Source organism: Scyliorhinus torazame, chromosome 5 (assembly GCF_047496885.1).
Source record: "Scyliorhinus torazame isolate Kashiwa2021f chromosome 5, sScyTor2.1, whole genome shotgun sequence".
NCBI classification, from domain to species: Eukaryota; Metazoa; Chordata; class Chondrichthyes; order Carcharhiniformes; family Scyliorhinidae; genus Scyliorhinus; species Scyliorhinus torazame.
In genome coordinates, this window is record NC_092711.1 from 100676886 (window position 1) to 100704812 (window position 27927).

The window sequence follows — 27927 nt, forward strand, 5'->3', positions numbered from 1 at the left end:
TCGGGGAGGCTGGTACGGGAATTGAACCGTGCTCCTGCTCTGCCTTGGTCTGCTTTCAAAGCCAGCGATTTACCCCTGTGCTAAACAGACAGTGCAGAAAGAGGCCATTCGGTCCATCGAGTCTGATTCGAAATTGGCAGAAGCATTAAATGCTTCTAATTTATGATGTGGAGATGCCGGTGTTGGACTGGGGTGGGCACAGTAAGAAGTCTTACAATGCCAGGTTAAAGTCCAACAGGTTTGTTTAGAATCACTGGCTTTCGGAGCACCTTTCGCACGTTAGGTGAATGTGATAACCTCTACGCTACAGAAACAGCTGGCAGCACAGTACCCAATGGCCCTGTGCAACGTTCAACTGCACAGTCTTGCTGCAGCTTTCAATGGTTCGGCTGGGAGGAGAGGTCACTTATTATATGAAGACAGCTGTTCCTTTAAAACAGATGTCTCAACTTGTAAGGCTAGAAGATATAGAACTTATATTGAACTTTAGCATTTGGTCAGTAAATATCTAATGGAACAATGCTCTCTGTTCAATCATTAATGCATCATTCTTAACTTCCTGCAGAAAATTTCCACCAATTTTACTCAATATTTGTTTCATTATTCAATGTTGAACCTCAGTATATTTATTTGTTATATATGATTTCATTTTGCATTGAATAGATCTCGAGTCTTCACTCTGAATAACTCTGAAATATACACCATTGAATTGCAAACATGACTGACCAAGAAAAGAAAGTGTTTCACTGGGTAACAGAAATCCCATGAATCTTTGTTCAGTTTGACCACAGTCAGCTTTTAAACAAAGTCAAATATAGTTAAATGGAAGAGAATTGAGAATTATGTGTTGCTTATATTTGACCCCTCTGTGTTTTGGTGTGAAACATTCTGCAGCCTAAATACCTTTCATGTATAAGAAAGGAGGGGTGACAGCAAATCCGCACTGAGCCTGGATTTCCTCATCTCCCTGAGTGGCTTTTCCTATTTCTCTACCATTAAGGCCGAATTGTTCAAAAAGGCGGTTCAGTTAAATCTCTGCTATTTCCTCGAATTCAGTTACAGTATCGTTTGTGTCTGTCTATATGAGCACACGTTACCATTAGGTATGTTTTGGATGGTGATTAAAATATTAATCTATGTCTACGAAGCCATTAAATTCTTTTGTGAACTGAGCAAACTGCCAAGATCCGCACTTTGTTTTTTCATGTCTGGAACGATCTGTCTGGACTGTACGCAGAACAATACTTTTCACTGTACCTCGGTACACGTGACAATAAACCAAATCCAATCAAAGAGACAGTTTCTTACTCGTCTTCAGATTGAACAATGAGCCTTCTTAAAAATTATTCATTCATGGGAGGTGGGCGTCACTGGCTGGGCCAGCATTTACTGCTCATTCCAATTGCCCTTGAACTGTGTGTCTTATGAGGTTATTTCAGGGGGGCACTTCCAAATTAACCACAACAATGCTGTGGATCTGGGGTCACGTGTAGGCCAGGCCACATAAGGAGAGCAGATTTCATGAAGGACATTAGTGAACCAGATGTGTTTTTACAACAATCAAGAATGTTATCATCAGACTTTTAATTCAATACTGTTATTCAATTTCACCATGTGTCACAGGCAGATTCGATCCCAGATCCCCAGAGCATTAACCTGGGTCTCTGGATTACTCGCACAGTAACAATACCATTCCTCCAATGCCTAGCCCACATAGTCTTGGCAGAATATGATGTTTAGTGTTGTGTTCTATGATCTATTCTTTCAATGACTCTACAGAATTGCTGGTGACTTAGCCAGATCAATGATTTATTAATGGACACGTGGTAAGGTAATGATCAGAATGCTATACAGACCAAGTTATCACAGAGTTAGATTTGACACTCTTGGAACTACCCTTATGTGCTACTGGCTTCGTGCACGCTTTACAACCTTCTGCTGGTAGCTGGATGTCACCTGACTGACGCCTGACACCATCTACTGGTGGGAGGTCACACTGTTGAGTACATGTAATATTATACACAGGCTCATCACCACATCTTGTAACTTCTCAAAATTATTGAGTAATTTATTTTTTCAAACAAATTCTGATAGCTCTGCAGTTTCTGGAAACATTTTGGTTGATCATGTTATTTTTTAAAATAAAGATCTAGTCTTTACAATATAATTACCTAATACACCAATTCACGAATGATGATCAATGTTCACTACTGAATAATTATGAAGATAATTATTGTTTTTTTGCTATGAAATCAATACATAGTTAATATAGAAAAGGTACAGAAGGTGAAATGGCTGCAGGAAGCCACATGCTAGAGGTATAAAAGGGCTTGCTTGACCTTGTGAATACACTATAAAAATGACAATTTTAAACTAAATGTGATTACACATGCGTACTTACAGCTTCCTACATTACAATAGTGAATATGTTTCAAAAGTACTCCATTGGCTTTAAAACACTTTAGGAGGTCCAGTGGTAGTGAGAGGTTTTATAGAAATGTACATTTATTCTAATTGTCCGCAAACTAAGATATATTACACTCGGTGTCACCGGAATCATTGATGAAGACTGAGTCTTAATTTTGTGTAATAACCACAGTGTTGACTTCATTTTGAATACTCTGTGAACCTCCAGACACACCATAAGCACAATTATTTGTTGTAAAACACAGCGAGTTGTTGTGATTTGGAATACAGTCTGTAAATGGTGGTCGAGCCTCTTTAGACTGTCATTTGATATATTCCAAAAAAGAAAACAAAATAGTTGAACTCTGGGATTAAATGGTTTGCGTTACAAAGAGCTGGGATGGGGAAAATGGGCCAAATAGACTCCTCTGTGCTCTCGGAGCCTTATGTCCATGTAAAACGAGCGGTAACAACCTCAAACCTACTGCCTATGAGGGTAGGAGAGGCAGAGACGACGGAAGAATTTCTATCGGAAATTGGACAGGCACTGAGAGAAATAAACCTGCACAAATTTGGGGCTAGAACAGGGCAATGGACAGACTGGCTTCCTCCACAGGGAGCCGACACGGTCTCAAAGGGCTGAATGGCCCTATTCTCCACGCTCCAGATGCTATGATCTCAGGAGAGAAGTTAAACTGCTCCAGTCTCTCAAACTGACTGGAGTCCCTTATCCCTGGTGCCATTCTAGCACAATGGTTAGCACTGTTGCTTCTCAGCACAGATCCGCAGATTTGATTCCTGGTTTGGGTCACTGTCTGTGCGGAGACTGCACTTTTTCCCCGTGTCTGCGTGGGTTTCCTCCGGGTGCTCTAGTTTCCTACCACAAGTCCCTTGTGCTTGTTAGGTGAATTGGAGATTCTGAATTCTCCCTCGGTGTAACCAAACAGGCGCCGGAGTGCGGCGACTAGGGGAGTTTCACAGTAACTTAATTGCAGTGTTAATGTAAGCCCACTTGTGACAATAATAAAGATTATTATTATTGTAAATGTCCTCTGCACCCTCTCTAAGAACTTCACATGTTAAAGTGTGGGGCCCTATCTAGGGTTCCATTCCAGACGGATAGAATTGAAAAGCACGGAGGAAATGTTCAACTTGTTTAGAACCAGGGTTAGACTACACTGGGAGCACTGACAACATCGGTGATCTCCATTTAGAAAAAGGAAATAGGGGCACTGGATAAGGTGCAACAAAGATTCATAATAGACAGAACTGAGAAAATATAATACTCATGATGTGGAGATGCCGACCATCAGGAGCATAGAGACACAGAGAGATCTGGGCGTGCAGGTCCACAGATACTTAAAAGTGGCAGCACAGGTAGAAATAGTGGTGAAGAAAGCATCTCGCATGCGTGCCTTCATAGGACGGGTTATCGAGTAAAAAAGCTCAAAAATTATGTTACAATTACATAGAATGTTGGTTGGGCCACATTTGGAATACTGTGTCCAATTCTGGTCACCGCACTACCAGAAGGACGTGGAAGCTTTGGAGAGAGAGTACAGAAAAGGTTTACCAGGATGTTGCCTGGTATGGAGGGTATTAGCTATGAGGAGAGATTGAATAAACGGGATTGTTCTCCCGAAAGAGACAGAGGCTGAGGGACGACCTGATAGAAGTTTATAAAATTATTAAGGGTTACAGATAGGGTGAACAGTTGGAGGCTTTTTCCCAGGGTGGAAATGAAATTACAAGGGGGCACAAGTTCAAGGTGAGGGTGGAAAGGTTCAGTGGAGATGTGCGGGGGAAGTTTTTTTACACAGTGGGTGCTGGTGGAGTGGAATGCTCTGCCAAGTGAGGTTGAGGCAGATACGTTAGCGACCTTTAAGACTTATCTGGATAGGCACATGAACAGACGGGGTATAGAAAGATACAGGCGGTTGGTCTAGATAGGACACGTGACTGGTACAGGCTTGGAGGGCCGAAGGACCTGTTCCTGTGCTGTCTTGTTCTTTGTTCTATACAGGGCCTTGGCAAGGCTGTACCAGGAATATTGTGTGAAGTTTTGGTCTCATTATCTGAGGAAGGATGTTCTTGCTCTAGAGGGAGTGCAGAGCAGGTTTACCAGACTGATTCCTGGGATGGTGGGACTGACGTATGAGAGATTGAATCAGTTAGGAATGTATTCGCTGGAGTTCAGAAGAATGGGGGATCTCAGAGAAACCTACAATATTCTAACAGGACTTGACAGGGTAGATGCAGGAAAGATTTTCCCAATGGTGGGAGTGTACAGAACCAGAGGTCGCAGTCTGAGGATACGGGCTAGACCATTTAGGACAGAGATTTCTTCAACCAGAGAGTGGTGAGTCAGTGGAATTTGTTACCACAGGAAATAGTTGAGGCCAATACATTGCATGTTTTCAAGAAGCAGTTAGATATAGCACTTTGGGCGAAGGGGATCAAAGGATATGGAGGGGAAAGCGGGATTAAGCTATTGAGTTGAATGACAAGCCATGATCATAATGAATGGCAGAGTAGGCGGGAAGGGGCAAATGGCCTCTTCCAGCTCCCATTTTCTATGTTTTTTTGTAATCCCTTCCCACACTAAGAGGAGGTGAATGGCTTCTCCCCAGTGTGAACTCGCTGATGTTTCCGCAGGACGGATGAATCAATGAATCCCTTCCCACACTGAGAGCAGGTGAATGGCCTCTCCCCAGTGTGAATTCGCTGATGTTTCTGCAAGGCGGGTGAATCAATGAATCCCTTTCCGCACTGAGAGCAGATGAATGGCCTCTCCCCAGTGTGAATTCGCTGATGTTTCTGCAAGGCGGGTGAATCAATGAATCCCTTTCCGCACTGAGAGCAGATGAATGGCCTCTCCCCAGTGTGAATTCGCTGATGTTTCAGCAGAGCGGATGAAGCTCTGAATCTGTGCCCACACTGAGAGCAGGTGAATGGCTTCTCCCCTGTGTGAACTCGCTGGTGTGTCTGCAGACTGGATGACTGAGTGAATCCCTGCCCAGTGAGAGCAGGTGAAAGGGCGCTCACCAGTGTGAACTCGCTGATGCTTCCGCAGGTTGGATAAATCATGGAATCCCTTCCCACACGGAGAGCAGGTGAATGGCTTCTCCCCAGTGTGAATTCGCTGGTGTTTCCGCAGGGCGGATGAAGAAATGAATCCCTTCCCACACTGAGAGCAGATGAATGGCCTCTCCCCAGTGTGAATTCCCTGATGTTTCTGCAGGGCAGATGAATCAATGAATCCTTTCCCACACTGAGGGCAGGTTAATGGCCTCTCCCCAGTGTGACTGCGTTGATGAATCTTCAGCTCATATGGGGATCTGTATCCCTTCCCACAGTCCCCACATTTCCACGTTTTTTCCATGTTTTGGGTCTCCTCGTGTCTATCCAGATTAGACAGTCACTGGAAGCCTTGTCCATACACAGAACACGTGCAGTCTCTCCTCACTGAATGGTGTGATGTTTTTTCAGGCTGTGTAATAGTTGATGCTCTTTTCAGTAATTTCACTGGAAATCTCTCACTCGGGTGTGTTTTGTGTGGGTCTCGGTGCTTTTCCAGTCACACTGATGTTTCCTCAGTTAGTTCACTGGAACACTCTCACTCGGGTGTGTGTTGTTTGGGTCTCGGTGCTTTTCCAATCACATGCACGTTTAAAATCTTTTGAAGCTGACAGATCGGACAAACATTTCTCCTTCTTGCCGATGATATCCAGAGCCCGATGATATTCAAATCAGAAGGAATCGAGTGAGTTTGTCACATCGAGACGTGATGTTTGAGATTTCTGTCTGTAATTCCTCCTCTTCCAATATCCTTTAAAAACAATTTACAAAAGTCATCAGTTAGTACAGGATAGAAATTCAGATCGGACAATTCTATTTCAATGGACATTATTTACTCTATTGTTCTCGAAAAGCTATGAATCTCCATCCCACACAATCTCCCTCCATTCTCACTCTGCTGTGTCTAATATTCAGCCTCCCAATTCTCCTGAAGGTGCTGATTCATGTTGAGTGATAGATCAGCTCATTGCTTCCTGTCCAAGACACAGAGATTATAACAGGAGCAAGAGTAGACCATTCGGCCCACTGAGTCTGCTCAACCATTCAATGAGATCCTTGGCCGATCTACCTCAGCACCATTTTCCCCACACGGTCCCCATATCCCTCGATATCTTCAATATCTAGAAACCTGTTAATATTTGTCTTGAACATACCTGATGACTGAGGCTCCACATTCCTCTGGGGTAGAGAATTCCAAAGCTTCACCACATCCACGAGTGAAGAAATCCCTCCTCATCTCAGCTTTCACTCTATTTTTGCCTGTTCCCCATAACTCTTAACTCCATTGTTAATAAAATATCTGTCAAACTTGTGCTTCAATATATTCAATGACTCCCAGATACAACTGGTGCCTGTGGAAGAGAAATCCAAAGACTAACAACCCTCTGAGGGAAGAGATGACTGGAAATCTATAACGTAGCTACAGTCTTATATTACAAGACAAGAAATAATAATACATTTACTTTATTACAAACTAAATAATATATCTAATCTGGACCATGCAACAACACTCGCGATATCTCTGTCCATTATTAATTTAATTGCCCTGAAAAGTCAGCCATCTCCTGGGGAACCCACCCCTTTAATTGTGAACATTAGGAAAGAGACAATCTTTTTTGAAATAGATTTAGAGTAACCAATTATTTATTTTTTTTGCAATTAAGGTGCAATTTAGCGTGGCCAATCCACCTACTCTGCACATCTTTGGGTTGTGGAGCTGAGACCCATGCAGACACAGGGAGAATGTGCAAACTCCACACGGACAGTGACCCAGGGCCGGGATCGAAGCCGGTAAGACGCTGTGAAGCAGCAGTGCTATGCTTTTAGTCACTCAAATAAATGCGTCAACCGGTTAAGGCAATCTTTTTCAAACTTTTTTTCCGGGGACCCATTTTTGTCAACCGGCCAATCTACGTGACCCACGCCGGCCGACCATCGTGACCCACGCCGGCCGACCTTCGCGACCCACCATTTTCTCTTACCTTGTTTGCTGCTGACAAAATGAAGGATTCGCAATCGTGTCCAAAGCCCGTGATGTCAATGTTCAGGGGGCAAGACCTGCTCTCTGCCTCCGTTCTAGAATACATCAAATTTTTTTTTCAATCTTCTGCGTCTCTGATTGTGCAAATTCGCTGGCAACAGCTGGCTCTTTGTTTTTTTTTTGGGGGGGGGGGAGGGGTTTATTTGATAAAGTTTATCAGGAAAAAAATGCAGAAACTGAAAATGTTTTCATCCTCTAGAAATTGGAGTTTCACCACATTGTTTTTTGAAGAATAAAGGGATTAAGGGTTATGGTGTTCGGGCCGGAAAGTGGAGCCGAGTCCACAAAAGATCAGCCATGATCTCATTGAATGTGGAGCAGGCTCGAGGGGGGCCAGATGGCCTACTCCTGCTCCTAGTTCTTATGTTCTTATTTCACTTAAACATTACAATTAAAAATGTTAAAAAATAAAAGATCCTTAAAAATCAATCAATTAATTGATAAAACTTCCAAATACGACCTGCAGGCACTTTGTTTTGGAATGTTTAAAAATCAAGATTAAAAACGCTGACATTCTTTGTTGAAGTTACAGCTGCGGTGAAACCATCGTTGGATCACTCGCCATTCTTGAGTAAGAGACTTCCACTTCATCAGCATCAAAGTTCAGAAAGCAACCAATCACATCATTCTCCCCAAACTTTTTGCAGCCGGCTTTTAACAATGCCGGCTGCGAACGGCCTTCAAAAAGGCTGCGACTAGACTTTTAAAAATGCGGCCGCACTGCGTCTGCGTTCCCCGCTCATCGGTGCGCATGCGCAAAACTCACGTGCAAGACGCTGAGCATGTGCACCGGTGAGCGAGCACGCATGCGCAGTGCGGCCACATGGTTTTTATATGTTTGTGGCCATTTTGAAGGCCGCTTGCAGCCGACATTATTAAAAGTCAGCTGCTGCGGCTGTTGCGCACGGATTTGCGCGTTCGGGAGCGCCGCGATGGACGGCTCCGCGACCCTCCCGATACCTGCCCACAACCCACCCGCGGGTCGTGCCCCCGACTTTGACAATGCCTGTGTTAAGGAGATGGGTGGGAGGAGTTGGAAACACTTTGTGGAGCCGTGAACCTTCACGTAAATATTTTTTCTACCAATTAAGGGGCAATTTAGCGTTGTTCCAGTTTGGACTCAAATCATCAATGAGGACTCTGATCTCTGGGAAGGAAGGAAACCCTGGCAGGTGGGCGGGGAGGAATCACAAACACCCGCTGGAGGCCCCAAACCCCCAATAAGACCCATTGGTTTTATTGTCAGTCTGCAGACAGGAGCTGGAGAACTGAACCCAGGCAGAGGAGAGGGAGCGAGAAAACTGGGAGTGGAGGAAAGAAATGGTGCAGATGGTGAGATGGGTTTGGATTTCAGCCCAGGGAGGAGGGAGCGTGTGTGGGATGGGGATTTACAGCTTTGGGGGAACAAGAGAGGAAAAAATGGTACATTGAAACAAGAATTGTCTGTTCAGAATTTCTATCTGGACTGACGGTGATGACTTTATTTTTTTTTAAATTTGAAAAAAATTACATTTAGAGGACCCAATTATTTCTTTTCCCCAATTAAAGAGTAATTTTAGCGTGGCCAATTCACCTACCCGGCACATATTTTTGGATTGTGGGGGCCAGACCCACGTAGACATGGGGAGAATGTGCAAACTCCATACGGACAGTGACCCAGAACCGGGATCAAACCCGGGTTCTCGGTTAACCACTGAGCCACCGTGCCTGTCCCTAATGATGGCTTTTGTAAACTCCTTTTACAGGATATTACAAGGGGAGAATTTACAGATGGAAACTCAAATCAAACTTCACAAAGGGCAGCACGGTAGCATTGTGGATAGCACAATTGCTTCACAGCTCCAGGGTCCCAGGTTCGATTCCGGCTCGGGTCACTGTCTGTGTGGAGTCCGCACATCCTCCCCGTGTGTGCGTGGCTTTCCTCCGGGTGCTCCGGTTTCCTCCCACAGTCCAAAGATGTGCAGGTTAGGTGGATTAGCCATGATAAATTGCCCTTAGTGTCCAAAATTGCCCTTAGTATTGGGTTGGGTTACTGGGTTATGGGGATAGGGTGGAGGTGTTGACCTTGGGTAGGGTGCTCTTTCCAAGAGCCGGTGCAGACTTGACGGGCCGAATGGCCTCCTTCTGCACTGTAAATTCGATGATAATCTATGATAATCAAGATTTAACAGAGTCACTCCATTCATCAGGACCTGAATATCATTGGCCCGTGAATGTGGAAGAAGAAATGTTTGTCTGTTCTGTCTGTAGGAAAAGGTATCAAGAACAGTGTGACTGAAAACCCCCCGAAACACACACGACTTGCATGAGAGTGGTCCAGTGAACTGACTGTGGAAAGAGCTTTAACCAGTTATTCAGTCTGAAAAAATATCACACCATTCACAGCAGGGAGAGACCGTACACATGTTCTCTGTGGGGACAAGACATAAACTGATCGTCAAATGTGGAGAGGGACAAGGACACCAGCAGCTTGCTGAAACCATGGAAATGTGGGGACTGTGGGAAGGGATTCAGATCCCCATGTGAGCTGGGGACTCATCACCATAGTCACACCGGCAACAGAGCACTCACCTGTTCTGAGTGTGGGAAGGGAGTCCCTCAGTAAGGATTTAACAGGATGTGGAAGCCGAGCTGGTGAGGAAGCGAGTGGCTTTTAATAAGGTTCAGAAAGCTCTATGTAAGAAAGGGGTTTGATTCGGGGGGTATACCCGGCATAGCTGCGGCTACATAGGAGTCTAAAGACTTCCATTTTGAGACACTGGAGGAGGTGAATGCCTTCATTGTAAAGCATGGACTGGGGTCCAGTTATCTGTATTGGACAAGATCCACATTTCCTGTGGGGTGGGATGGGTGTTGTGATATCCTCTATATAGCTTTTGGTATTTTCTGATAAAATCTGTTTAAGGATGAAGTGAGATTTTCTTTATGAAGCACAATGTAGATATATAGGGGGTGGGGAGGGAGACGGGTGAGCTGACAGATGACTAAAGAACTGTTTTTGTTTTACTCTGAGTGTATGGGTACGTGTGTGGCAGCCATCTTGGGTGGACTCTTGGCCTGTACATTTTGAAGATTCACTGGATAGTCCCTCATGGCGGATTCCGTGATGGGGGGATGGGGAGAACCCTGATTCAGCTGGTCACCTGAACGTAAGGGGATTGGGTGGATCTGTGAAGAGGTGGAGGGTTTTCGCTCACCGAAAGAATCTAAATGCTGCTGTGGTGTTCTTTCAGGAGACTCACTTGCGGGTTGGAGATCAGACCAGACTGTGGAGGGGTGAGCCAAGTGTTTCACTCGGGCTTTGACGAAAGGCTCAAGGTGCTGCAATTATTTTGTTTCATAAATTTGGAGTACCCAATTCATTTTTTCAAATTAAGGGGCAATTTAGCGTGGCCAATTCACCTACCCTGCACATCTTTGGGTTGTGGGGGTGAAACCCACACAAACACGGGGAGAATGTGCAAACTCCACAGGCAGTGACCCAGAGCTAGGATCGAACCTGGGACCTCGGCTCCGTGATGCAGCAGTGCTAACCGCTGCACCACCGTGCTGCCCGTGAGGTGCTGCAATTCTAATCGATAAACAGGTCCCGCTTTCGGTCACTAAGATCATTGCGGACAGTAATGGGAGATACGTGGTGGTCAGTGGGTCATTGCCCCTAACTGGGACAATGTGTCATTTGCAAAATAATTGTTGGGACCCATCCCAGACCTGGATACACATCAATTGATTCTTGGAGCAAATCTCAATTGCGTACTGGATCCTAAAATGGACTGGTCCAAGCCCATTCAACTGCTACAAAAACAGGAAAAGGGAATGAAACCGGACGGACCACCCGGCAGCGACCCAGGCACCGGAAACGACAACAGCGAACCCAGCGAAAGATAAAGAAAAGCTGTTCATTAGCAGATTGTAAAAGGATTATGGGACACAGATTTATGATTGTGAGCAAGATCTACAGGGAAGATTTTACACAGTGAGTGGTAATGACCTGAACTCAATGCTTACACACAAAGGTCGATAATCTCCAGGTCCTGGCAACTTGAACAGTGGTGCTAAAATTTGATGTGAGGATTGGTTGTGAGTTTTCTGTCTGCGAATCCCTTTCTAATCCCCTGTGAAAGAAGTTTACAAAGGCATTACTGTCAGTCTAGAAATGAACTTCAGGAAAGATAAACATTTCTCCTGGTTTGAATTTGCTGTGTGTAAATCCTCCCCTACTAATCCCCTGTAAAAGGAGTTTCCAAAATTAATCACCATCAGTCCAGGATAGAAATTCACCATATTCTCCCCTCCTGCTCCCTGATCCAGGATGACCGCTCATGCCCCCCGCTGCACACTGACCCTCTTGTCATCAGCAGTCCCTCGATTTGAGGGTGTTGTCTACTCAGGGTTGGGAGTTTCTGCCCTGGGTCATCATGTGACTGAACAGAACCGCTGAGCTTGGGCACATGGGACAGGATGTCCAATGAATCATAGAATCTACAGTGCAGAAGGAAACCATTCGGCCCATCGAGTCTGCTCCGGCATTACCTAATCTGGCCAACTCACTGAAATGTGGTTTATTCTGAATTGCCCAGCAAGCCACTCAGTTTAAGGGCAATTAGGAATGGGCAACCCAGCTGGTTTGCCCGTGACACTCACATCCCATAAAGAATAGAGAAAATCAAAGGGCTGTTTCCAGTGCCGGTTTGAAAGGAATCAGTACTGGGCCCTTCACTCCTGGTGACATCACTGATTTGAGAGTAAATGTAGGAACATGAATAAGAAGTTTACCTGTGACACAAAAATGATTAAACACTTGATAGTGAGGAAGAAAGCTGGAGGCAAAACAAGGCAAAGGATTTCATGATAAATGACAGGACAGGACTAGTTAGGCCAGAGAGAGATTTCTGTGTAGAGGAAGATTGCACCAGAGAGAGCACAGAGGGGATTTAACAACATCAGCCAGAAATTAACAATGCTTGCGCAGAGGAAAGTTTGGACAAACTGGGCCTGTTTTCTTTGGAACAGAAATGTCTGAAGGGAAACCAAAATGAAATTTTCAAAAGCTGCCTGGTCGGTAGAGCCTGGGAGTCGTAATCCCAGGGCCGTGGGTTCAAGACCCACGTTGGGCACTTCAGCTTCTTTAATCTGAGAACATTGAGCTGAACTGTTTTATGGGCAGCACGGTAGCACAGTGGTTAGCACTGTTGCTTCACAGCACCAAGGTACCGGGATTAATTCCCACTTGGGACACTGTCTGTGCGGAGTGTGCACGTTCTCCAGTGTCTGTATGGGTTTCCTCCCACAAGTCCTGAAAGACGTGCTTGTTAGGCGAATTGGACAATCTGAATATATATATATAAGTATATATAAATGATTTGGAGGAAAATGTAACTGGTCTGATTCGTAAGTTTGCAGACGACACAAAGGTTGGTGGAATTGCGGATAGCGATGAGGACTGTCAGAGGATACAGCAGGATTTAGATTGTTTGGAGACTTGGGCGGAGAGATGGCAGATGGAGTTTAATCCGGAAAAATGTGAGGTAATGCATTTTGGAAGGTCTAATGCAGGTAGGGAATATACAGTGAATGGTAGAACCCTCAAGAGTATTGAAAGTCAAAGAGATCTAGGAGTACAGGTCCACAGGTCACTGAAAGGGGCAACACAGGTGGAGAAGGTAGTCAAGAAGGCATATGGCATGCTTGCCTTCATTGCCCGGGGCATTGAGTATAAGAATTAGCAAGTCATGTTGCAGCTGTATAGAACCTTAGTTAGGCCACACTTGGAGTATAGTGTTCAATTCTGGTCGCCTACACTATCAGAAGGATGTAGAGGCTTTAGAGAGGGTGCAGAAGAGATTTACCAGAATGTTGCCTGGTATGGAGGGCATTAGCTATGAGGAGCGGTTGAATAAACTTGCTTTGTTCTCACTGGACCGAAAGAGGTTGAGGGGCGACTGATAGAGGTCTACAAAATTATGAGGAGCATAGACAGAGTGGATAGTCAGAGGCTTTTCCCCGGGGTAGAGGGGTCAATTACTAGGGGGCATAGGTTTAAGGTGAGAGGGGCAAGGTTTAGAGTAGATAGACGAGGCAAGTTTTTTACGCAGAGGGTAGTGGGTGCCTGGAACTCGCTGCCGGAGGAGGTGGTGGAAGCAGGGACGATAGTGACATTTAAGGGTCATCTTGACAAATACATGAATAGCATGGGAATAGAGGGATACGGACCCAAGAAGTGTAGAAGATTTTATTTTAGACGGGCAGCATGGTCGGCACGGGCTTGGAGGGCCGAAGGGCCTGTTCCTGTGCTGTACCTTTCTTTGTTCTTTGTTCTTTTGACCCAGAACCGGGATAGTAACTCTCCCTACTAACAAGGTCAGCAGTTTGCCCAGTTTAGCTGCCAAGTATGCTAATGCGGTAATTTTAAAATTTACCTGCATACATAAGAGTACAACAGCAAATTATTTAACTTCTCCAATGTGATCGGTGTAATTAGTCTCAAATTTAACCTGGAATGGTCATTTACATTTTCCCAGTCACTCTTGATATCTGAAATCTTTGTCCTCAGACAGAACAGAAAAACCATTTTACCTCCCAATGATATTCAGGTCCTGGTGAATGGAGTAACTCTGTCAGATGATGATGTTATGTTTGGTTTGAAATTCCCGTTAGTAAATCCTCCTCTTTCTAAAGGAGCTTCCAAAGGAATTTAACTCTCAGTCCAGGAGAGAAATTCACAAAAGTGTCTCTTTTCGGGCTTCCGGGTCGAGAACGATCGCGCGTGCGCCCTGCTGCACCTGAGAAAGATGGCGGCCGCGCATGCGCCCTGCTGCACCTGAGAAAGATGGCGGCCGCGCAGGCGCCCTGCAGCATATCAACACCAAAACAGATGACAGCCGTTTACAGGGGCCGATCAGACAGAAAAACACCTATGCGGCCGCCCCATTCGGTACAAACACCGAACAGTATCAAAAGTGCCGGAACCAATTCATCACTCTAAGGAACGTAATGGAACAATGGCGGATAAGTCCACCCGGAATGCCGGGCGCGGATGAATACGCCCTACCTCCATCACAGGAGCCAGAACGAGTCGGCATCAGAATGTCCCGCCCCCGGAAGTCGCCTCTCTGTGCGGAGCATGCGCGGTGCTGCTCCGGGCTGAGCGCAGCTGCAGTGATAGTGAGTCCAGCTCCCAAACGCTGAATGAGATCCGCCGCCAGCCCAGACAATCGTGACAACCCAAACCCCCCATGATGTGGAGATGCCGGCGTTGGACTGGGGTGAGCACAGTAAGAAGTCTTACAACACCAGGTTAAAGCCCAACAGGTTTGTTTCGATATCACTCCTTGGAAGGAGCAGCGCTCCGAAAGCTAGTGCTATCGAAAAAACCTGTTGGACTTTCTCCTGGTGTTGTAAGCCTTCTTACCAACCCCCCCCCCCGCCCCCCCAAATAAGACCCAGTGGTTTTATTGTCAGTCTGCAGACAGGAGCTGGAGAACTGAATCCAGGCAGAGGAGAGGGAGGGAGAAAACTGGGAGCGGAGGAAAGAAATGATGCAGATGGTGAGATGGGTTCGGATTGCAGCCCAGGGAGGAAGGAGAGTGTGTGGGACGGGGATTTCCAGCTTTGGGGGAACAAGAGAGGTAAAAATGTTCCAGCGAAACTAGAATTGTCTGTTCAGAATTTCTACCCTGGATTGACAGTGATGACTTTTGTAAACTCCTTTTACAGGATATTGGAAGTGGTGGATTGGATGACAGAAAACTCAAACCAAACATCACATCGAAATTTGACAGTCACTCAATTCAGTAAGAGCTCAATATCTTCATTCCTTTTGAATTTGGAAGGAGAAGTGTTTGTTCTGTTTCAGCAAGGTGACTGCAAAAGCACCGAGACTCACCCCAATGAGAGTTTTCCAATCCACTGACTGTGGAGAGAGTTTTAACCAGTTACACAGCCTCAAAAAAATGTGTCACATCATTCACTGCAGGGAGAAATTAAATGCTTGTTTGTGAAAAAATGAAATGAAAGTGAAAATCGCTTATTGTCACAAGTAGGCTTCAAATGAAGTTACTGTGAAAAGCCCCTAGTCGCCACATTCCGGCGCCTGTTCGGGGAGGCTGGTACGGGAATTGAACTGTGCTGCTCACCTGCCTTGGTCTGCTTTAAAAGCCAGCGATTTAGCCCAGTGTGCTAAACCAGCCCCAGGCTAAACCAGTGTGGACAAAGCTTCAACCGGGAGAGACATAAAGACCCCTCACCATTTACATGTCCTGACTGTGAGTAGAGTTTTAAATGTAAAAAGGATCTGCTGACACATCAATGTATTCACACTGGGGAGAGACCGTTCTCCTGCTCCCTATGCGGGAAACGATTCATTCAGTCATCCCATCTGCAGACACATCAACTTGTTCACTCTGATCACAATTTTTTTAACTGTCCTGACTGTGAGAAGAGCTTTTAAAACAAAAAGGATTTACTAACACACCAATATGCTCACACTGGGGAGAGACCATTCACCTGCTCTGTGTGTGGGAAAGGAGTCAGCCGTCCATCTTCCCTACTGAACCACCAGAGAATTCACACTGGGGAGAGGCCATTCACCTACTCTGACTGTGGGAAAGGATTCATGAATTCATCCAACCTTCTGATACACCAGCAACTTCATACAGGGGATAGACCGTTCACCTGCTCTGAATGTGGGAAGGGATTCACACGTTCATACAACCTTCTGACACATCAGCAGGTTCACAGTGAGGAGAAGCTGCTCACTTGCTCAGTATGTGGGAAGGGATTCACTCGTTCATCCAACCTATTGAATCACCAGCGAGCACACTGCTCTGTGTGTGGGAAGGGATTCAGTCAGTCATCCAACCTGCTCACACACCAGAGAGTTCACAGTGGGGAGAGGCCGTTCACTTGCTCCATATGTGGGAAGGAATTTTCTCATTTATCTTATCTTCTGGAACATCATCGAGTTCACACTGGGAGTGGACATTCAACTGTAATGTCTGAGGAAAGGGGTTTACTCACTCATCCCACCTGTTAACACACCAGCGAGTTCACAAGCAACTACAAGGTTTAGATTATACCCTCATTGATGCTGTTAATCATGTCCAGGACTAAATAATGTTCACTCTGACTGCCTTAATCTACTGATGAGGTTTATTATTCTGAATAAATGTGAAATCATTCAGCTTTGTTTGAAACGTTGTTGCAGATTTTTGTCTTTCCCACCTGAGTGTTGAACATCGCCTGTCTGGAGCTGAGAAATGACAATCTGGGGGAGGATCATATGGCAGGAACAGAACTTCAGCCTGGACACAGTCCTTCAGGGTCACACTGAGAGAGATAAATTACACTTTGGTCTTTCTCATCACTCTTCACTGTCAGCAAAGTCCCCGTGTGGGTTAATCCTGAGATGTGTAAGAAATATATTCCATCCGCTCTCCTCCAAATCTCAGGACCCCTAGACATGGAACAGAAGTCTTCTTTACAACTGTGTTCAGAGTCGGGAAGAACAATGGTGAATGCTGGAAATGTAATAATAATAATTGCTTATACATGTAGGCTTCAATGAAGTTCCTGCGAAAAGCCCCGAGTCGCCACATTCCAGCACCTATTCGGGGAGGCCCGTACGGGAATTAAACCCGCGCTGCTAGCCTTGATCTGCATTACAAGCCTGCTGTTTAGGCTACTGTGCTGTCAAATCAGTGATTGGTGTAAAACTGTGATGTTCCTGATTGAATGTAAAGTAGCTGGTTTCAGTTTCCAGGCTGAAAATGCATCGGAATCCGTCTAAAACATTTTAATGTGTTTGTGTGACAGTCACAATGAATTCATTGAATTGAAACCTACTTAAAATAGATTGCTGGAAGTTTGCATTAAAATAGCAGCAGGAGGGCATCACAGGAACCTGGTAACAGCAGGGAGAATTAGACAATAGTTTCATTCCCAGGTAAAGAAGGAGCTGCAGCTTGTGTCCAAGAATTTCCAGTTTTATTGATGTGTGCTTCCCACATTCCGTCCTTTTAAATAAACCTCACCCCTACCAGCCTTTAACAATCATAAACATAACAGAGAAAAGGGCGAAGCTGTGTCTGCCCCTTTAACTGGGAGCTGAGCAGTGTCAGAGCCCCGACTGTCCCTTTATGAATGAGTGATGTGTTCAGCTGAAGATTCCGATTGGCCGTTTTCTGGGTGGTCTCCTTATTCTGATCATTCTCAGTGATCCTCGGGTGTGTGAACCTGCTCTCCTGTCTCTCATTCTCTTCTCTCAGATTATCACAGGCAGGAAGTCTGTTCATGGTGATAACATGAAACTGACGCCTGCTGTTTCGTTCTCAGGTAACACAACTTCCTGTTTCTCTGCTGCCGGTTCCAAACCACACATCTGACATCTGAGCAGAAAATAAACCCATAGGCCACAATCTGGTGAGAACATCTGTCAGTGCGGCCTATATCTGTCCACGGAGTCAGGGCAGAGTCACACAGATCACATTGTGGTGACATTTACAAATGAGCCGGTTATTTCCGTTCAGAGTCTCCATTCCCGGACAGAACCGGCTGTGTCTGTGGATCAGTCACTGAGTTCCCTCTGCTCTCTGTAGCTGGGAACTGATAACCTGCTCCCTTATATTTTATATCATTCTTTCTGTGTTACTTGTTTCCTCCATTTCTCAGCTTTTATCTCTTGCCACCTCGCCTTTCTGTTTTTTTAAATCTCTCAGTTCTTCTGTCAGTCTTTCATTCTCCTTCCATCTATATTTCACTCCTATTCCTATTTAATTGAAGTGTTCAAAATCATGAAGTGTTTGTGATAGATTGAAGAAGGAAAAAGAGGGAGAAAAACAGAAAATGTTGGAAAACTCAGCAGTTCTGGCAGCATCGGTACTGAGAGAAACCGAGTTAACGTTTCGAGTCCCTGTGACTCAGAGCAGGAGAAACCGGGATTGTCCCTCTGAGATCAGGGAAAGTGAAGGGGAGATTTAATAGAGGTGTTTAAAATGAGGAAGGATTTGTGATAGTGTCGATGGGGAGAAACTGTTTCCCAAGAGCAGGAGGGTTTGTAACCAGAGGACACAGAGATTTAAGATATTTTACAACAGAATCCAAGGAGGTGTTGAGGAGAATTGTTTTTACACAGTGATGTGATGTGATGTGGAATTCACACTGACAGGCTGCAGGAAGCAGTTTTAACAGTAAATTTCAAAGGGAATTGGATAAATTCTTGTGGACGGTAAATTGGCAGAGTTATGGTGAATGGGGTTAATTGGACAGTTCACTCATCTTTGTGACATTCTGAATTTTGCTCAAACTGATGTTTTAACATTTGACCTTTTCAATCACAGTGTGTCTCAAAGAGAAGATTAAAACTTTGGTTTTGATGAGCTGTCGGATACATTTCCTGTGTGACTATGTAACTTGAGAACCACAAGAAGGATCTGAATATTTTCAGTTCCTCTAACAGATGTACCTCGAATATCAGAAATCTCTGGAGTTCCCCATGTCCTCATTGCTGTCCCCTTGCGTATAACAGCTCTCAGTCAGGTGGAGTCAGTCACACGTGTCTCTGTCATGTTTCCATTCCTATTTTATCACACACCTCCCAGTGACACTCACCACAACACAGAAACCTCAAAATATCATTGTTTCTTTTCACCTTGTCCTCCTATTACAATTGGATATTTACTGGGCCTTTTGTCTCCATTAATGTCAGCTTACATGCAGGTCAAATGACCTCAGAGGCACTGGAACCAGACTCTGTTTATTGTACCAGACTCCAATCAGCCCAGGACCTGCAGTGGTAACATACACCAGAATTGGAATAAAAGGCAGGTTATTGTCTAATAAAGGGTGCGGCCTGGTGGCCGCCTAGTGCTTAGGGCTCAATCATAAATCATAGAATGTACAGTGCAGAAGGAGGCCATTCGGCCCATCGAGTCTACACAGGCCCATGGAAAGATCACGTTATCTAACCCCACACCTCCACCCTATCCCAGTTACCCAGCAACACCACCTAAACATTTTGGACTCTAAGGGCAATTTTGCATGGCCAATCCACCAAACCGGCACGTCTTAGGAATGTGGGAGGAAACTGGAGCTGTCGGAGGAAACCCATGTGGAGAACGTGCAGACTCCGCACAGACATTGACCCAACACAGGAATCGAACCTGGGACCCTGGAGCTGTGAAGCAACTGTGCTAACCACTGTGCTACGGTGGCACTGCTGCCTCACAGTGCCAAAGTCCCGGGTTCGATCCTGGCCTGGGTCACTGTCCGTGTGGAGTTTGTAAATTCTCCCCGAGTCTGTGTGTGTCTCACCCCCACAACCCGAAGATGTGCAGAGTAGGTGGATTGGCCACACTAAATTTCCCTTGGAAAAAAATGAATTGGGTATACTAAATTTTTTTTTAAAAAAAGGTTATTGTCTAATGGGGCAGAGTAACACACACCAGAAGCGGATTATATTATGTGGTCAACAAACCATGACTACTTCACTATTATTTGAAAACCAAATTTAGTTTTGGTTCTCTAGATGCTTACTGTATCATCATTACATTTGATCCAATGATGTTTTCACTCACACACTGCAGCCTGACTTATTATGGGAACAGACAGTGTTTGTTGCTCTCAAAGTGAGTGAATCCTTTGCTGTTCTCCTCTGGGCCCCATCTCCATTATTATTGTTACTGAGACTCTCACTGTTATTATTGGAGAATCAAGGAGCACGGTGGCACAGTGGTTAGCACTGCTGCCTCACGGTGCTGAGGTCCCAGGTCCCATCCTGGCTCTGGGTCACTGTCCATGCGGAGTTTGCACATTCTCCCTGTGTTTGCGTGGGTTTTGCCCCACAACCCAAAGATGTGCAGGGTAGGGGGATTGGCCACGTAGTCTAAAGTTATTTTTAAAAACATTATTGGACAATCAGCGAGTCAGCCTGAGCCTGTGGCGGCTGTCACCATCTGGAACTGTCACAATGCCCGGGTGATTGACAGCGGCTCCGGATCAATAGGAAGAAGAGGGGCAGGACTGATGGCCCGACCGAGAGGGGCTGGCCCTCCAACCAATCGGAGTGAATGAGGGGCGGGACCAGCTGATATTGAAGCATGCGCAGTATCAGTAATGGCGATGGAGAGCGGCTTCTTCTTTGCATACATAATTTGTAAGAGGCGGTTAACAATATGTAGGGTGCGGGGAAGGTCGGAAACGCTGCGTAAGCACATTGTGTGAGTCATTAAACTCTGAAAAGAGTTTACCGGATCCAGATTGTACTAAACGGGGCTGCAGCCCCTCATTTTCGGCCTGGATTAACGGCCGCCATCTTTATTGGACAGTACGAAGTCTTACAACACCAGGTTAAAGTCCAGGTTAAAGTCCCGGGGAACACTTCAGCAGTCAAGGGCATTCAGCTTCTGATCTCCGGGTAAGCGTTCTCCAAGGCGGCCTTCAGGACCCGCGACAACGCAGAATCGCTGAGCAGAAACTTATAGCCAAGTTCCGCACACATGAGTGCGGCCTCAAACGGGACCTGGGATTCATGTAACATTACATTCATCCCCCACCATCTGGCCTGCAAAATCCTACCAACTGTCCTGGCTTGAGACAATTCACACCTCTTTAACCTGGGGTTACCCCATCTCTGGATCTGTAAAGATTTAATCACCTGCTAATGCTTGCATTCCTAGCATTGTTTGGCACCTTTGAATTTGTCTATATATGTGTTTCTGGAACAGACCTCTTCATTCACCTGAGGAAGGAGCAGCGCTCCGAAAGCTAGTGACATCGAAACAAACCTGTTGGACTTTAACCTGGTGTTGTAAGACTTCGTACTGTGCTCACCCCAGTCCAACGCCGGCATCTCCACATCATCTTTATTGGAATGAGTGTGCACCATGGCGCATGCGTGATCGCCATCTTTGTCGGGGGCAACGTTTCGATGAGTGGGAGGAGCTTGTTACCCATTGTTCAGAATGCAGCCAACTTGTCCATCAAACTGTTATCACCCTTTGAGTCCCAATGTCTGAATGATGGGGCGGTGGATTGATGGAAAGAAAGGGAAATACATCCTCCTCTCCTGATCCCAATACCTGATGGTCTCAACATCTGTGGTTCTGTCCACCCATGGCAAAAACTCAAGACTCTCAGTAGACATCATCCCCAAATGAGGGACTGCTGATGACAACGAGGGGCAAAGTTATAGCGTGGAGAGGGCAGTACAGTGGTTAGCACTGGGACTACGGCACTGAGGTCCCGGGTTTGAATCTTGGCCCTGGGTCACTGTCCGTGTGGAGTTTGCAAATTATCCCTGTGTCTGCGTGGGTTTCACTCTCATGTGCAAGGTTGGTGGATTGACCATGCTAAATTGTCCCTTAATTGGAAAAAGTGAATTGGGTACTCTCGTTAGTTTAAAAAAATTATTGGACAATCAGCCTGAGCCTGTGGCGGCTCTCACCACCTGGAACTATCACAATGCCCGGGTGATTGACAGCGGCTCCGGACCAATAAGAAGAGGAGTGGCTGGACTGGAGGACCGACCAAGCGCAGCTGGTCCTCCAACCAATTGGAGTGAATGAAGGGCGGGGCCGGGCTGTGATTAAAGCTGCGCAGTATCAGTAATTGCCCCTTAATTGGAAATAAATTAATACAAAATAAATAATTGGGTACTCTAAATTTTTATTTTTTTTAAAGTTTAGCGGGGAGCATGAACTGGACGAGAGAGCAGGAGAAGGGAGTGTTGTGAATTTTCTATCCTAGACTGACAATCATAGAATCCCGTCAGTGCATAAGGAGGCCATTCAGCCCATCAAGTCTGCACAGATTCTCTGAAGGAACACCCTACCTAAGCCCCCGCCCTGTTCCCGTAACCCCACCTAGCAAACATATCTTTAGACATAAGGGGCAATTTAACACGGCCAATCAACCGTTGGACTGTGGGAGGAAATTGGAGCAGCCCGAAGAAATCTACGCAAACACGGGCAGACAGTGACCCACACAGACAGTGACCCAAAAGGCCAGAATTGAATCCAGGTCCCTGGTGCTGTAAGGCAGCAGTGTTAATCGCTGTGCCACCGTGCCACCCCACACAATCATGGATTTGGGAAACTTCTTTTACAGGAAGTTAGAAAGGGAGAATTTATGCACGACAAACCCAAACCACAAATTTATTTTCTGAATTCCATTTTTGAATTGACATTGATACCTTTTGTAAATTTCATTTTCAGGGTATTAGAAGAGGATTTACAGACCGGAACCTTGAGCAAACTCTTACATCACAATGTGACAGCTTCACTCGATTCATCAGGAAGTGAACATTATCGTCCTTTGAACGCAAGTGTTTGCATTTCAGGTCATTGCCATTCGCTGTGTTTACACACTCTCACATACACTCCCTCTCTCTGTCTCTCTCTCCCAAATGCTCTCTGTCCCACACACACCATCTCTCACTCTCTCCCGCACCCTCTCTCTCCCCCCCACCCTCTCTCTCACTCGCACCCTCTCTCACTCACACCCTCACATACTCCCCTTCTCGCACAACTCCCCCTCTCTCACACACACACCCTCTCTCTCACACACTCTCCCTCTCTCCTCCCAAAGAGGTGAACCAGTTGTTTTTTATGACAACCCAGCAGTTTTCGTGGTCACCTTTTCCCAGTGCCTGCCCCACAAATGTCCAGATTCATTCAGCTCAATTTCACAACCTGTCTTTTGTGTTTTTGTGGGTTCTCTCTCACTCCCTATTTTCTGTTTTGAATCAATTTCGCAGAGTATTAGAAGTGAAGGAACTTCAGTCAGGAAATTCAAACTAAACATCACATCAAGATCTACACTCACCAAAACATTTGTAACATAAACATCATGGGTGTTTGAAGATGGAAGGAAGATGCACCGTTCACAGTGGGGAGAAACCGTACTCGTTTTCTGTGTGTGGACAAGGCTTCAGTCGATCATCTGGCCTTTCGAAACATAAATGCAGTCACACCGGGGAAAAACCATGGGAATGTGGGGATTGTGGGAACGGATACGATTATCCATCCAAGTTGAAAATCCATCAGCGCATTCACACTGGGGAGACTGTTCACCTGCATCGAGTGCGGGAAGGGATTCATACACTCATACCACTTGCAGACACACCAACACATTCATGCTGGGGAGAGGCCATTCACCTGTTCGCAGTGTGGGAAAGGATTTGCTCATTCCTCCAATCTGCTGAGACACCAGCGAATTCACACTGGGGAGAGACCATTTAAATGTCCAGACTGCGAGAAGTGTTATAAGAGTCCTGGGGAACTGATGTCCCATCAATGTGTTCACACCGAGGAGATCGTTCAGGTGCTTTCACTGTGGGACTGGGTTCAGCCGATCATCTGACCTCTCTGTACATCAGCGAGTTCACACTGGGGAGAGACCATTTAAATGTCCAGACTGTGAGAAGTGTTATAAAAGTTCTGGGGAACTGATATCTCATCACCGTGTTCACACTGATGAGAGGCCGTTCAGGTGCTCTCACTCTGGAAGTGGATTCAGGCGATCATCTGACCTCACTGTACACCAGCGAGTTCACACTGGAGAGAAGCCGCTCACCTGCTCTGAGTGTGGGAGGGGATTCACTCAGTTATCCAACCTGCTGATGCACGAGCAAGTTCAGAAGTAACTTCAGTGATTGGAGCTCGCTGTTAATCACATCCTGGACTGGAACATGTTCATTGGGGTCAGTTGCTGCTGATGTTCATAAACTCTAATCCAGTCACAAGGAATTAAATTCTGAATAAAAATCAAGTCAAATCAGTTTGTGTTAAACAAAGCGTGTGGTGTCTTTTTAATATCGCGAACACAAGTTAGTTCCTTTTGAAGGTCTCCTTCTCCCCATCTCCTCCATCCTCACCTCCAATAACAAGTGTGAGGGGCTCTCACAGCTTTTTTGTCACTAAGGTTAAGACAATCCGATCAGCTGCCTCTGCTGCTTTCCTCCACTAACCTTCCGGACGAAACTATCTCTAAAGCCCATTTTTGTCCAAGTTCTGAACTTGCATCTTTCTCCATTTTCTCTCCCGTCAGAACTCACCTTGTCCATGAGACCCCCGTTCTCCTCGATTGATAATTCCCATAAACGGCTGACATCCCAACTTCTCCATGTGAGCTGATATTGTGAACAGCTCTCTCTCTCTGCTGGTACTGTCTCTCTCAGCATTGAATCCACTGTCACACCCATCCTAAAAAAACACGTTCCTCCCATCTTTACAAACTACTTCTCCATCTCCAAACTCCCTTTCCTATCCACAGTCCTTGTACTCGGTTTCCCCCAAGGATCTACCCTCAGTCCCTCCTATTTTCCCATCTACACACTGCCGCTGGGTGACATCATCCAAAAACACCATGTTCATTTTCACATGTACACTGACAACACCCAGCTCTACCTCAGCCCCATCCCTCTCCATTCCTCCACTGTTAGTAAATTATCAAACTGCTTATCCCACATCCAATACTGGATGAAAGGTTTTCCTCCAATTAAAAATTGGGAAGACCAAAGCCATTGTCTTCAGTCACCATTAGAAATTCCATTCCCTAACTCCCGAGTCCATCCCTCTCCCTGGGAACTGTCTGAGGCTGAAACGCTCTCTGCACAAATTTGGTGTCAGATTTGACCTCAGGAGGACACTGCTGCCTCGTGGGGCCGAGGACCCGGGTTTGATCTCAGCCTGTGGAGTTTGCACATTCTTCCCGTGTCAGCGTGGGTCTCACCCCTACATACAAATGTGTGCAGAGTAGGTAGATTGGCAACGCTAAATAGCCATAAATGAATTTTATAAAATCTTCTATTTCTACATTCTGTCCCTTCCTGTCACATTCTGGTTATCATTGTCTGTCTTGCTACCCTGCACAACTGCCTTGTCCCTTCTCATCAACTTTCCAAATTTCTCCTCACCACAACCCTGTCTCCTCACCCACGAATAGGTTTAAAGCTCTCTCTGCAGCCCTGATTGTGTGATTCATCCGGGCACTAGTTCCAGCGTGGTTCAAGTGAAGGTCACCCCAATGGTATAAACACTCTCTTTTGTCACTACTGGTGTCAGTATAATAATAATCTTTATTGTCACAAGTAGGCTTACATTAACACTGCAATGAAGTTACTGTGAAAATCCCCTAGTCACCACACTCCGGCGCCTGTTCAGGTACACGGAGAATTCAGAATGTCCAAATTACCTAACAGTACGTCTTTCGGGACTTGGGAGGAAACTGGAGCACCTGGAGGAAACCCACACAAACACAGGGAGAACGTGCAGACTCTGCACAGACGGTGATCCTGGCGCTGTGAAGCTACAGTGCTAACCACTGTGCTACCATGAGTACCCTATGAATCAAACCCCATTTATCCAGGCAATCACTTAAAGTGAACATCTCATTCACTCTTTGCTAATTTACTCATGGCTCAGGTATTCATTTGGAACACATTTGTGATCGCTTTTTAATTGAGGTCAGGGCTGCCAGTGCGCCTTTAACAAATTCAGTTAAAGAAGCACGATTAAGATTAAAATGGAAATGTTGTGCCCAGAGATTTTCAGGGAATCAAAAGATTTGGGGAGGAGGGCAGGAAGTTGGAGATTAAACCAAGATCAGCCACGATCATAGTGAATGTTGGAGCGGCTCAATGAGGCTTATGGTTTACTCCTGCTCCTATTTCACATGTTCATATCCTGTGTATAGCCCAGACTGGGTGGTAGTTTGCCTTCCCTGAGGCCATCACTGAAACAGTTGGGTTTTCGTGACAACCCAGCAGTTTTCATGGTCACTTTTTCCCAGTGCCAGCCCCACAAATGACCAGATGAATTCAGCTCAATTTCACAACCTGCCTTTGTGTTTTTGTGGGTTCTCTCTCACTCCTTATTTTCTGTTTTAAATCAGTTTCACAGGGTGTTCGAAGGGGAGGATTTGCAGTTGGGAAACTGAAAACAAACATCACATCAGGATCTGAATATCATCGGATTTTGAACATGCAAGAAAATAGCAATGCTAGCAGTGCGGAGAAATGTGGGGACTGTGAGCAGGGATTCAGATCCCTGTCGGAGCTGGAAACCCATCAGCCCAGTCACACTGGGGAGAGACTGTTCACCTGCCCAGAGTGTGGGAAGGGATTCACCGGGTCATCCAATCTGCTGAGACACCAGCGAGTTCATAGTGGGGAGACTCCCTTCACCTGCCCAGAGTGTGGGAAGGAATTCACTCGATCATCAGGGCTGCAACAAAACCAACGGGTTCACACTAAGGAGAGGCCATTCACCTGCTCCAAGTGTGGAAAGGGATTTACTGATTCTTCCACTCTGTTGAAATACCAGCAGGTTCACACGGATGAGAGACCTTTTAAATGTGTAGACTGTGAGAGGTGCTATAAAAGTTCCTTCAACCTAATGCGTCATGAGCGAGCTCACACTGATGAGATACCGTTCAGGTGCTCGGACTATGGAACTGGGTTCAGGCAGTCATCGGAACTCATTGTACACCAGCGGATTCACACTGGGGAGAGGCCATTCACCTGCTCCAAGTGTGGAAAGGGATTCAGCGATTCATCCACCCTGCTGAAACACCTGCAGGTTCACACTGAAGCAAGACCATTTCAATGCACTGACTGTGGGAAGTGCTATAAAAGTCCTGTGGACCTGATGCACCATCAGCTTGGTCTCACTGATGAGACACCATTCAGGTGCTCTCACTGTGGGACAGGGCTCAGGCAATCACCTCAACTGACTGTACACCAGCGAATTCACACCAGGGAGAGGCCATTCACCTGCTTCGAGTGTGGGAAAGGATTCACTCAGTCATCCACTCTGCAAAGACACCAGCGAGTTCACACTGGGGAGAGACCGTTCCCCTGCTTCGTGTGTGGGAAGAGATTCACTCGGTTGTCCATTCTCACAAGTCACCAGTGTGTTTGCAAATAATTAGTGATTGCAGCACGGTAGCATTGTGGATAGCACAATTGCTTCACAGCTCCAGGGTCCCAGGTTCGATTCCAGCTTGGGTCTCAGTCTGTGCGGAGTTTGCACATCCTCCCCGTGTGTGCGTGGGTTTCCTCCGGGTGCTCCGGTTCCCTCCCACAGTCCAAAGATGTGCAGGTTAGGTGGATTGGCCATGATAAATTGCCCTTAGTGTCCACAATTACCCTTACTGTTGGGTGGGGTTACTGGGTTATGGGGATAGGGTGGAGGTGTTGACCTTGGGTAAGGTGCTCTTTCCAAGAACCGGTGCAGACTCGATGGGCCGAATGGCCTCCTTCTGCACTGTAAATTCTATGTTAATCACATCCAGGAATGAACCTTGTTCATAAATGTCGATTTCTACTGATGTTTTATCAATAAAATTTGTCAGAAGAATCTAAGAAATTGAACTATTTTCTATTGTAATATTATCATTTTTTGTAA

At 45.8% G+C, this 27927-nt stretch overlaps 1 protein-coding gene and 1 long non-coding RNA gene across 9 annotated transcripts; one reads left to right on the forward strand and one right to left on the reverse strand.

The window, feature by feature from the left end:
• Nucleotides 1-1788: 1788 nt before the first annotated feature.
• Nucleotides 1789-14326, reverse strand: LOC140419203 (uncharacterized). Its single transcript, XR_011945603.1, has 4 exons — nucleotides 14102-14326; nucleotides 11534-11640; nucleotides 7467-7560; nucleotides 1789-6235 (listed from the first exon to the last, which is right to left on the reverse strand). It is a non-coding gene; the product is annotated as an uncharacterized lncRNA (long non-coding RNA).
• On the forward strand, nucleotides 8078-27888 carry LOC140419185 (uncharacterized). 8 transcript variants are annotated; one of them, XM_072502956.1, is made up of 4 exons: nucleotides 14664-14790; nucleotides 15242-15318; nucleotides 22735-22859; nucleotides 26414-27888. In XM_072502956.1, the coding sequence occupies exons 1-4, from the start codon at nucleotides 14761-14763 to the stop codon at nucleotides 27445-27447; spliced, it is 1266 nt and encodes a 421-aa protein (XP_072359057.1). In that variant the 5' UTR covers nucleotides 14664-14760; the 3' UTR covers nucleotides 27448-27888. The 8 variants fall into 8 exon arrangements, 3 of the variants coding, with proteins under 3 accessions (XP_072359057.1, XP_072359056.1, XP_072359059.1); XM_072502955.1 differs by lacking the exon at nucleotides 14664-14790 and adding an exon at nucleotides 14984-15153; XR_011945595.1 differs by lacking the exons at nucleotides 14664-14790; nucleotides 15242-15318; nucleotides 26414-27888 and adding exons at nucleotides 8078-8096; nucleotides 23277-24314.
• Nucleotides 27889-27927: the final 39 nt, after the last annotated feature.

Excerpts from the sequence above, each read along its gene's own strand:
- LOC140419185 (XM_072502955.1), top strand. The coding sequence starts at position 15,061 with ATGATGCAGATGGTGAGATGGGTTCGGATTGCAGCCCAGGGAGGAAGG. Across the intron at positions 15,154-15,241 it reads GCTTTGGGGGAACAAGAGAG|GATATTGGAAGTGGTGGATT; the intron begins GTAAAAATGTTC and ends CTCCTTTTACAG. Across the intron at positions 15,319-22,734 it reads TTTGACAGTCACTCAATTCA|GGTATTAGAAGAGGATTTAC; the intron begins GTAAGAGCTCAA and ends TTTCATTTTCAG.